At 47.4% G+C, this 11,929-nt stretch overlaps 1 protein-coding gene across 1 annotated transcript in view; it reads left to right on the top strand.

Annotated features, from left to right (window-relative positions):
* Window positions 1-2,532: 2,532 nt before the first annotated feature.
* The window catches only part of ALDH2 (aldehyde dehydrogenase 2 family member), a 29,052-nt gene continuing 19,655 nt past the window's right edge, over window positions 2,533-11,929 (top strand). The window contains exon 1 of the mRNA XM_024741493.1: window positions 2,533-2,766. Coding sequence (XP_024597261.1) covers window positions 2,647-2,766 — 120 coding nt within the window. The 5' untranslated portion in view covers window positions 2,533-2,646. The remainder of the gene's footprint in view (window positions 2,767-11,929) is intronic.

Here is an 11,929-nt window from a genome sequence, read left to right as displayed (position 1 = left end):
AAAAAAACCCCACCAAAAACGAACAAAAAAATCTCTAAAACAAAAATAAAAACAAGTTATAGACTGAGTAAAGAGATAAATGAGGACTGACAGAAAGTATTTGCACTACATGTGACAGAATAATGGTTAATTGCTTTGGTATAAGTGAAGTCCCTACAAATCAATTTTAAAGAAACCAACAACCAATCCAATAGAAAAATGAGCAAGGGACATGAACAGTTAGTTTGTAGCACATGAAGAATATGTGACTTTACACAGGCAAAGACACTCAAGCTCATTCCTAAGAAGAGAAATTCAAATTAATGCTATTTTTCATCTACCAGATTAGCAAAGCTAAAAAAATATAATCTGATAAGCTGTATTTGTGAGGGTGTGAGGAAACTCAGACATGATAGGGGGTGGGGCATAAATTGATCAAACCTGTATGGAGAATAATATAGTAATAGCTAAACTTAAATTGTAAATATCCTTCAGCTTAGTAGTTCCATTTCTATGAATTTCTCAAGCAAGACAAGGATATACATTGCAGCATTGTTTATAATGACAAAAGATCAGAAACAACCTAAATGGTCATTCAAGAGCACTTTCCTTGGGTGCAGGTACAGAAGATCTCCCACACACATTACTAAGTGAAAAAAGCAAGATGTCTTGGGGAAGGGGAACAGGAAGTGGGGTCTGGGTGCTGCATTCAGAGAAGAGAGGGAGACTCACTTTGCAGTTTATCTCTGCAGCTGATCTCCAAACTTATTTCCCCTTCTTCCTGGGGACATAGCCTGTTTTCTAGACTCCTTTACATGGAGGAATGGCCACATGACTGAATTCTAGCCAATGAAACAGGCTCAGCCCAGAAAAACCTCCCTTGTGCCATCCTTAATGCTTTTTTCTCTTTCGGTTGTCTGGAATGGTGCTGAGACCTAGGGCGACTTTGGGAATCAGATTTTGACCTCAGAGTCACCTGGAGGGGAACTACTGTGTGAGACTCACGTGGGCAGGGACTTTATTGTGTTTAGCCATCAGAATTTTGTGGCAAATCTATTTTAGCAGCTTTGTTAACTATCACGATATCCTTCTGACATCATATTAGCTCTTCAAAGCAAAACTCTCTCTCTCTGCTGGTCTCCTTCAGACGCTGGATCAACATCTTTGCCTGGTACTTCATACTTGGGCCTTGTTCAACCTCTTTGGCCTCAGTTCCAATGGCTGGAGTCTTAAACAGCTCCCCAGGTTCGAGCCCTAGTCTGGGAAGTTCCCACATGCCTTGGAGCAACTAAGCCCGTGAGCCAGAACTACTGAGCCTGCATGCCACAACTACTGAAGCCCGTGCACCTAGAGCCCATGCTCCACAACAAGAGAAGCCACCGCAATGAGAAGCCCGCACACCACAATGAAGAGTAGCCCCCACTCGCCACAACTAGAGAAAGCCCATGTGCAGCAACGAAGACCCAACCCAAACAAAAATAAATTAATTAAAAAATATATAATTGGCCAAATGTAAACAAAAACCTGGAAGAACTGTCCTGTATGAGAGATTTAAATCACCTCTTTATTGCACTCCTCCTCATTAGAGGATGCCCATACCCTTTCTCTTTGGGTATGTATTTCTGCCTAACTTCTGACTTACATAAATAAACTGCTTCTCTGTGTGTTCTCCCATACAGTTGTGCTGTGTCTCTAATAATAAATTTTGTACCTGATTTTACAGTTTTTGCCTCTTTGAACCATTCTTGCTTTCAAATGGGGGAAGGAGCCAGGGCCACTTTGCTTCTAGCCTCTAGCTCCTGGTGGTCTAGTGGCTAGGATTTCTGGTTTTCATCTAGGCTACCCAGGTTCAATTCCTGGGCAGGGAACTAAAAATCTCTGCTCAGGACCACTCACTGCTGTCTCTCCGAGATCTATCCTTCCCTTCCAAATCCCTCACCACTGCCTCTAAAATCCTTCCACCTCTGGCCCTGCCCACCTCTCTCTTCTCACCTCCCAACCCTCTCCCCCTTGTTCACTGGCCTCCAGTTTTTCCCTTTCTGCAACACAAGTCAGATGTCCCATCTCAAGGCCTTGCCCTTGCTGTTCCTCCCCCTGCAATGCTTCCCTTAGTCACAGGACCTTAACAATTCAGGTCTCAATTCCTGACCAAGGGATTTAAAAGCAGTGCCTTCTGCCCCAACTACCTCTTCACCCTATTCATTTCCTTCACATCCCTTATCACAATCTGAAATTACCTCGTGTTTGGTTTAAGGTTGGCCTCTCCCACTAGAGTGTAAGCCCCCTGAAGTCAGGGCCAGGGTCGCTTCGGTTCTTGCCTGTACACATTAAGGGTTCAGGCACACAGTAGGGGTTCAGCCAACGTGCGGTGAACTCGCCAGATCCTGACACGTTACACCCACGGCGCGCCACGCGCAGGAGGATCAACCTTCGATCCCCATCCACCCCTTCGCGGGCGCGCGCGCGCGCGTATTGGTGGCGAGCGGCCGAGGCGCAGCTCCGCCTGGGGCGGGGAAGGCGCGGGTACGCCCCAGGGCCCCGCCGCGCGCCTGCCCATTGGCGGCCGCGCCGGGGACCGGGAGAGGTCGCGCACGGGGCTGCCCGCCCGGCCGTCCTTCCAGTTCAAGCCGCCAGGGCTCCGCTCGGCACTCCAGCGCAAGCCTCGGCATGTTGCGCGCAGTTGTGCTTGCCGCCGCCCGGCCCTACCAGGGCCGCCGGCTGCTGTCGGCCGCCGCCACCCCGGCCGTGCCGGCCCCAAACCAGCAGCCCGAGGTCTTCTACAACAAGGTGAGTCCGCCCCAGCGCTTTGTTCTCTGGGGACGGAGGCCGCCGGGTGGGAAGGGACTGGATCTCTTCGGGCCTCAGTTTATCCAGCTGGGACTCGAGGGGTTTGCTGCAGTTGCTGTTTCCGCACATCTTCCCTTCCCTGCCTGCGAGCAGTTTGGCCCCTTCGCCGCCCCTGACACCTCGGTTCCATTATGCAGCTGTGACTTTGGCCACTTATTTGTCTTGTCTGGCCGCTGCCCGTTTTCCAGGTCCCATCCCCCGCCCCCTCCCCCATCCCCAGTCGTTCTCGGCTTTCGGGCCTTAGTCGTCCTGTGTCTGCGCAGAGTCTTCACGACATCACCCACCCAGAGGACATGTCCATTTAAGACCCTCTTTGCAGGAACAGTTTTGTCTTTTCGTAGTCTTTTATCCCTTGACTCATGCCCTCGTCCAAGAACGTCCAAAAGGAAAAACAAAAAGGAGTCCTTTTCAGCTAAGGGTCACCAGTTCGCCGAGAGGCCAAGGCCACGGCCCCGGCCGCTCGGCGTCCTGGCTCTTCCACTGCTGGCAACTGGGAAAGGGTGGAGACCTTCGCTACAACAGCGCAATCCCCAAATGGTGTCTGTGCCTTCCAAGGCTCTTTCTTTGGTCAAAGAAAGGAGGGACTTTCCAGGATAACGTTGACTCCCAGTAGCTGATTTCTTGCTCAGTCAGGACTTGGGAATATTTTCTCTTTTGATCTTTGAGTTTGGGTAAAGTGCTGAAAGTCACAGAGAAGGAAATTGGTTATGAGAGTTCATTTTGTTTGTGTAAAAAGTGTAGTTGCTGCCCTTCTCTGAGCTTCAACTTCTATAAAGTGGGAAGGGGTCAGAGGGTGAGCACAGGGGTTCATACACCACGTGGGCACTAAACAGGAGTAACAGCTCATATTCTCTGTGTACCTCCTTTGCACCTGGCACCAGTCTAAGCATTTACTTGTTGTGCCGTTTAATCCTTAAACAGCCCGGTGGGGTAGGTACTGTGATTATCTCCATTTTACAGTTGAAGAGACTGAGTTACAAAGCGGTTTAGTGAGTTACCCAAAGACTCGAGTCAACGGCAGAGTTGGGGTCCACATCTAGGCCCCCAAGAGTAAGCCGATAACCAGAACCTTCCATGGTACTATTGTTGCAGCTCTGGGTGGGAATAAAGGGGTCACTGCTGACTTAGGATGCTGTAGAGATGGCCCCTGACTGGCTGCTTTCAACAGGGGACCTGCTTGTCTGGTCAGGAGCTTGGCTGCAAATCTGCACAGAGACAGTGGGTAAAGGCACATCTGTGTGATTTAAAGGGTGTTACAAATGGTCATTTGCAAGGGAATAAAAACAAAAGGTAAAATAAGATGCCCTTTGCATAACACAAGCCAAAAAGGCAGCGGCTGCTGCTCCTTAGGCTGCTTAAGGAGGAGTTCATGCTTGGAAGACTTGAACATCAAGCAGAAATATCCTCAAGGGAAAGGCAGCAGCATCCCAAGCCTTTGTGGCCACGGGATCTAATGAAGATCATCCTCCTTTGTGCTTATGTGGAGGTGAGGAAACAGGGTCCAAACGTGCACACAGCTCTGGTCGATAGCACGAGTCCTGTTCTCTAGATTTAGTTCATAAGGTAAGTTGGAGCAGAGTGAAATCTTCCTGCAGCTGCTTTTCTTTATCAGATTTTTTTGAGATCCTAAAAGTAACCCTTGGACTTACCGGCTGGTCCAGTGGTTAAGACTCCACGCTTCCACTGCAGGGGGCCCCTGTTTCGATCTAAGATCCCACAGGCCACGCGGTGCAAGAGAAAAAAAAAAGAATGCTATTTAAATAAAAAAGGAACCCTTGCTCACTGTATACAAACGCAGAAGTAAAACTTCCCGCATACCCCATTGCACTCCCTTCAAGAGCACTGTTAACTGGTAGGTCTGTGATCTTGCAGACTTTTTCTTTGCCTCAGTGTGTGTGTGAGAGCGTGCACCAGGTTTTTTTTGCTTTTACTTAAATGAGATCCTTGCACTTACTGTTCTGAAGCTGTCTCATTGAACAATGTATCTGGATTGTCTTCCTAAACTAGTACATTCAGATCTTATTTATTCTTCCCAGGGGTTGCAAAGCAATCCGCATGAGCAGTCCACACTCTGCTGGAACAGGCCCCTTTTAAAGCTTCTTGGGCCATTTTCAGTGTTGAGTTGTTGCAATCCCTGATGGCAAGAATGCCAAGGTCTAATCCTAACATTTTGAGTCTCTTACCAGGAGCTCTAGGTACAAACTAGATCATATGCCTGGACATTTCCCTGGGGATTATTGATTCCTTGACATTCAGTGAACTGTTCTGGAGTCTGGAGTTTCCCCAGAAGGAGCTGTTCCAGGCTTTGAAGTTGCTTCTGTAGGCGCTAGATTTTCTCACCCAAGGGTATTTGGGGGAATGTTGCATTTCAAGCTTGTTGGGTCTCTCCTTGAAGAGGGGGTGGCACAGGCAATAGGTCTTTTCCTTCCCACATCTATTTCATAACCAGAAGAGTCTATAGAGTGGGGTGGTTTGGTCAGCCTTCCTGGGGTCCTCTTGCCTCTACTTGTCCTGGGTGGAGCTGCAGGGTTGGGGGAACTTCTTTGTTGGGTTAGGGAGATTACAGGACAAGTTCCTCCCCCACTCACCAGCAGGGACCTGTATGGGGAGCTGATGATGGCCAGGCTTCATGAAGGTCAACATTTCTCATCCTTGGTGGGTTTCAGGGACACAGCTCTGTCAAGGAAACTGATTTTCATTCCTTTTTTCTTCCCTGACTTGGAGAGTAATTAAGGTCTGGAAAGACAACTCAAAGGAAAACTCAAGGGAGTGTGGTTTCAGCAGAGTAATTCCTTTGGATGAGGTGTGACTAATACTTTTCATCTTCAACATCACCAGTTCATATTGGTTGATAATAATAATGAAGATGAGAAAAATCACTGGACACTATTTCACTCTCTGGACTCAGGCTGCCTGTCACTCAGTAACATCAATCCGGGTAGGTTCACTCATTCAAAAGACACCTCAGCAACCCCAATTCCAACCAACAAAACAGGCAAGAATCCCTGATCATGGGAAGTTTGCATCCTGGAAGACAAGCGAAATGCATAGTATGGAGCAAGCTGATCGATCGGTGCTATGGAGAAAAATAAGGCAAGGAAAGAGGGATATGGAGGGTGGTACAATTACTTAGCTCTGTACCTTAGCTGCTACATCTGTAAAATGGGTAAAAATCCCATCTACATCATATGGTTGCTGTCAGGATAAAAGGGAGGCATCCTTGCACAGCCCTTAGCAAGTGCCTGGCTCATGGCTTCTTGCACCTCCGTATTTACTGCAGCCTTAAATAGGAGATAACAGTGATGCTTTTGAGCTTAGAATATAATGGTGGTATAACTCCATTTTATGCGGGCACTGTTGCAGTTGTAATTTGCTTCCTGGAGGGCTGCGCTAGGTTGCGGTAAAGTTGAATGGGAGTTCGGGGTGAATTAAATTTGTGTCTTGGGAACTCCCTGGCATTCCAGTGGTTAGTTCTCTGCGCTTTCACTGCCAGGGTTCAATCCCTGGTCGGGGAACTAAGATCCTGCAAGCTGCACCTTGTGGGCAGGAAAAAAAGATTGTGTCTCTATTCTTAACCTTTTGACCACAACATTCAGGAACTAAAGAGAAAACTGACAAAAAGAGAATTAAAAAAGGGTCTCTCCTTATATTGAATTTTCTGATTCCAATAGTAATACATCCTCAGTACAAAAAGTCAAGCATTACAGAAGTATGTGAGGTGGAAATTCACTGGACATATACATAGGCACATATAGATGTTCATTGCTGCATATTAGCAAAAACCAAGAAATAAGGCAGCCTGCCTTCCACGGGGAAACAGATGAACAACATATGTTACAGCTATAGGAAAGAATAATTCTGTGCACACAGTAAAGGAATTAGCTGGAACCGTATGAATAATGGATCTCAAAAACAATGTTTCAAGAGGGGAAAATGTCTAGTACTCTGAGTGATGTGAAACTAATTAAAATTATCAAAACAGACTTTCTATCAAATGTGGATAAACATAGGTCCATATAAATGGCTAAAAATGTCCTGGAAGGAAAATGCTCCTTGGCGTGAGGGCAGGGCTGCATAAGGAATCTGCTTGTGGGCAGTGATTCAAGGGGACTTTAAATGTTTTGTTTCTTTAAAAATAAGTGGCCTATAAGCTAATATAAAAATGAAAAAGAAAAGAAAAACAGTCCTCTGATATCCCACCCCTGCAGATAATCACTGCTAATAGGTGGTATATACAGAATAGGAGTTTGATTTATCTTGTTTTCCTTGAGAGATTGTTATGGAATGAGCCAAAACCTGTGTTGGGCTAAGCAGTGGTTTGGAATGGCTGTGTGCTGAGTGAGTCATGTGACATATCTCCACACTGATCACGTTGCTTTTATTGCTTGTTTAGGAGTTTTAAGATCTTTGTAGAAATAATAGAAAGTCCAGGAATGTGAGACCAAAGGCCCTGGGGGATGAGGAAAGAATGTTCAGGGAGACATTCTGGGGGAGGTGGCTGCCCTTGGCCTTAACCCCAAACTAACCCCGAGGTACCTAAATGATTGTGTGGATAAGTGTGAATGTGGGTGGCATTCCATGTTTATGTTTCTCTCCTTATGATCTGTTTTCTCTTAGACATAAATTACCCAACTGCCACTGAAAAAGCAGTTGCCAGCAGGATTCACCCCAGGATAGAAAGCCACAGCATTTCCTCACTCCTTCTTAGGGAAAATAACATATTCCAGGGGTGTAGATTTCCTAGGTAACAGATCCCTAATTCTTTCATGCATCAAAGCTTGAAAATAAAGTCTTTCTAGGATGGGTCCTGCATCTGTAAATTGGAGCTGCTGAGTGGCATTTAACCTTTTTTGGCGACCTTGGGCAGATTATGACTGTCCATTGCCATGGGGTGGAGGTGGCACTAGAATATCACTCTGTCCTCACTTTGGTTAAGAGTCCTCTCCAGGGTCCTGCAGTCCTGCTCCCAGCTCTACTGTCCTGCCCCAGCTTCTCACCCCTCCCCACAAGTTTCTGTTTGCAGTTCCTAATCCGCAGGGGCCTGGAATAGAAGATATCCGAGGAAGCCACGGATCATGTTATCCTCCAACTCAGTAATTCTAAATACAGTAACCTGCCGCAGCTTTGCAAAGATGCATGTCTAAGGATGTTTGCAGCAGCAGCACTGTCAGGAATACAGGCAGGCCTCGTTTTATTGTGCTGTGCTTTATTGTACTTTGTAGATACTGCGTTTTTTACAAATTGAAGGTTTGTGGCAACCCTGCATTGGGCAAGTCTACTGGCGCCATTTTCCCAACAGCATTGGCTCACTTCCTGTCTCTCTGTCACATTTTGGTAATTCTCACCATATTTCAAATCCTCCACCAGCAAAAAGATTATGACTTGCTGAAGGCTTGGAGGATGATTTTTTTTAGCAATAAAGTTTTTTTAAAAATTTAATTTATTTATCTATTTTTGGCTGCATTGGGTCTTCGTTGCTGTGCCTGGGCTTTCTCTAGTTGTGGCGAGCGGGGGCTACTCTTTGTTGCGGTGCACAGGCTTCTCATTGCAGGGGCTTCTCTTGTAGAGCACAGGCTCTAGGCGCGTGGGCTTCAGTAGTTGTAGCACGTAGGCTCAGTAGTTGTGGCTCGCAGGCTCTAGGTGCAGGCTCAGTAGTTGGGGCGCATGGGCTTAGTTGCTCTGCGCATGTGGGATCTTCCTGGACCAGGACTTGAACCCACGTCTCCTGCATTTGCAGGCGGATTCTTAACCACTGTGCCACCAGGGAAGCTCCAGCAATAAAGTATTTTTAAATTAAGGTATGCACATTGATTTTTTTAGATATCATACTATTGTACCCTTAATAGACTGTGGTATAATGTAAACATAGCTTTCATATGCACTGGGAAACCAAAAGATTCATGTGACTCCCTTTATTACAATACTTTATTGCGATGGTCTGGACTGAACCCAAAACATCTCTGAGGTCTGCTTGCAGTGAAAACTTTTCCTAAAAGTGCATTTGTAGGACATGATTAAATAAATTGCGGTCCGTTAGTTTTGAAGATTGCTATGTTGCTTAAAATAATGAGGCAGATATGCCTGTGGAATAACGTCCAAGATAAACTTACTCATAAAAGCAAGTTACAGAATAAAAGTCCATTATCGGACTTCCTGGTGGCACAGTGGTTAAGAATCCAGTGCAGGGGACACAAGTTCAATCCCTGGTCTGGGAAGATCCCACATGCACAGAGCAACTAAGCCTGCGTTCCACAACTGCTGAGCCTGCGCTCTAGAGCCCGCGAGCCACAACTACTGAGCCCGCGTGCTGCAACTACTGAAGCCCGAGCTCCTAGAGCCTGTGCTCTGCAACAAGAGAAGCCACCCCAGTGAAAAGCCCGCGCACCGCAATGGAGAGTAGCCCTCGCTCACTGCAACTAGAGAAAGCCCGTGCGCAGCAATGAAGACCCTACGCAGGCAAAAATAAATTTATTTTTAAAAAAAAGTCCATGATCCCCACTGAGAATGGATACTCCCCACATCTGTCCTGTTCCCTCCAGGACCCCAGCACCAGTGCAGGTCCTGGCACACAGTAGGTGCGGAACCCAGAGCCCCCTCTCTTCTCCCCCACCCTCTCTCTGCAGCCACGGGGCCCTTTTGGTTCCTCGTGTCCCCAAGCCCCTGCCTCAGGTACCCCCTCTGGTCCTCACTGTTGCCTGCTTGTTTCTGCTTCTCTCTTCATTTGCTTGTTGATCATGTCTCTCCTTCCGGGACTTTGGTTCAACGAGCCAGGACTTGGCTGTTTCACTCAGTGCCCAGCATGGCAATGGCACTTGGTTAACACTTAACCACTGCATGGATGAGTGAATCCAACTTATAAAATGCAGTGAGATGTATTTATTAAAATGTAGAGAAAATAGAGCATTTTGATGGAAAAGCTCTATGAGTTTTGCCAGCAGTCCAGATTCAAAGTGTCAGCTTCTGATGCCATGAGGCTGTCTGTCCCTCTGCTTCTAGAAACTATAATGGGGAAGTGTGAGCCCGGTAGGACCCCCTCCCGGGGAGAGTGAGTTAACATGTTATGTAAGTTAGGCGTTGGGTCTTTGGCCGAGCGGTTATGAAGCATTTGGCCTAGAGTCCACTCTTGTGTTTATTCAAGATGAGTCACTATGAAGCTCTCCTCACTTGAAGCAGAACTTTGGCAGAGGCTTAGTATGAGAACGGTTCTCACCCTAGCTCCCCCTCCCCAAGGAGGGCACCACTGAAGTCTGGCTTTAGGAGAAGGGAAGTGGGAACTCTAAACAGAAGGAAGATTCCAGGTTCCTGCAAACCCCAGCTTATCCTATTAGTTAGAAGGGAGGATGGACTATTGAAAATCCAGCAGTGGAGAGTGACTCAACAAATCCAGGGCATTGAGAGGCAGACAGGGACCAGGGAGTGCTCTTTCCAGGGTCCTAGACAAGATCAGGGGACGGTGTGGGCCCCGCCCAGGGAGGAAGGGGTGAGGACCTGGGGAGTTTAACCAGACTGGCCCACTCTCCGCTTCATACTTCCTGATCTTTGCAAAATAACAACGAAAACTTTTTCAGGATAAACTAATTTAGTATGCTGCTGTGCAGGTATCTGGAGTAGTGTACTGACTGTGGTGGTGAGACACACTGTGTGTGGGGTCCTGGCTTAGGAGCTTACACCCCTCGTTGAATTTAGTCCTCACGTTTAAGCCCCCGGATGTGTCATCCCCAGAGACTGATGAAGCATCTGGAAAGGAAGGGATTGGCCCCAAGGTCACAGCTTGTGAGGGGTAGAGCCAAGATTTGAACACATGTCTGTCTGGCTTAGAGGCTGGTGCTTTTTATAGCACCCATAATAAAAACTCAAAATCAAACTTGCAGCAGGGCAGTTAAGTAAACCATAAAGATGGAGATTAGGAAACAAGAGTTCTGACCTCCTCGAAGGCAGACATGGGCTCTGACTGGAGTCTGGAGTTGGGGGGAAGAACTGGGCAAAGAGCACAGGCCTTGGAGTTCTGAAGACCTGGGTTCAAATCCCAGCTCTGCTCTCACTGCTGTGTGACCTTGAGCAGGTGGCTTGACTTCTCTGTGCTTCAGTGTCCCCCAACTGTAGGGAGGATGCAGCTTACCTAGGTTTGCTATGAGGTTTAAATGGGAATGATCCAGTAATGGAAAGCTTCTGGTACAGGGGCTCCCACATAATGAGTAGCCAGGAACAGTCAATAGCCATTTCCATGACATGCAGGTGATGGGTAGATCATTCACATGGTTCCAGGTGCTGACATCTTGGTCAGCAGAAGGAAACAGTACAAGGCCAGCCAGGCTCACCCCCACCCACTGCGGCCTGCCTTTCTCTGTAGCTGACCTCCTCCTTAAAGTGCTTCAGCGAATCGGTGTGAGGCTGTGAAACCTGAGCCAGGGCCTTTGCACTTGCTGTTCCTGCTGCCTGGATGGCTCATCCTCCCATTCTTCCCATGGCTGGCTCCTTTTCATCAGTCAGGGCTCAAGTCAAATGTCTGCTCTTCAGAGAAACCCTCCCTGACCATCCCAGCTAGAGCTCTCTCTCTTCCTCCACTTCGGTACTCTCTATGGATCCTGTTTTTCTCCTTTGCACTTATGACTGCAGTCTGAGACTGCCTTGTATATTTGATTGCTTCTTTATTTTCTGTGCCTACCAGAACGCCAGCTCCATGAGAGAAAAGTTCCTGAGTTTGGTTCCCACTGTGTCCTCAGCCCTAGAACCGTGCCTGGCCCATTGCAGGTGTTCACTAAATATTTACTGAATGGATGAAAGAATAATCTAACTTGGTTCTCATAACAACCCTACTACAGTAGTGTGGTAGAGGAACAGTGGTTGCCAATTCTTCATTGCTCCTCCCAGGCAGAGGTGGAGGCTCTCCTCCCTCCCTGTGAATCTGGACTGGGCCTGTGACTCATGCTGACCAATGGAATTGGTGGCAGAAATAAGGCCATGTGACTTCTGAAGCTAGGTCTTAAGAAGCCTTTCAGCTTTTGCCTGGTGTCTTGGAACACTCTCTAGGGAAGCCAGCTGTTATGTGAGAGGTCTGACTAGCCTGAGTCTGCCATACAGTCAGGAAGCCCAAGCAACCATG

This window comes from Neophocaena asiaeorientalis, unplaced genomic scaffold (genome assembly GCF_003031525.2).
Source record: "Neophocaena asiaeorientalis asiaeorientalis breed wild unplaced genomic scaffold, Neophocaena_asiaeorientalis_V1.1 scaffold648, whole genome shotgun sequence".
NCBI lineage: Eukaryota > Metazoa > Chordata > Mammalia > Artiodactyla > Phocoenidae > Neophocaena > Neophocaena asiaeorientalis.
The sequence above is the reverse complement of the archived record's forward strand: the minus strand, read 5'-3'. Positions and strand labels throughout refer to the sequence as shown.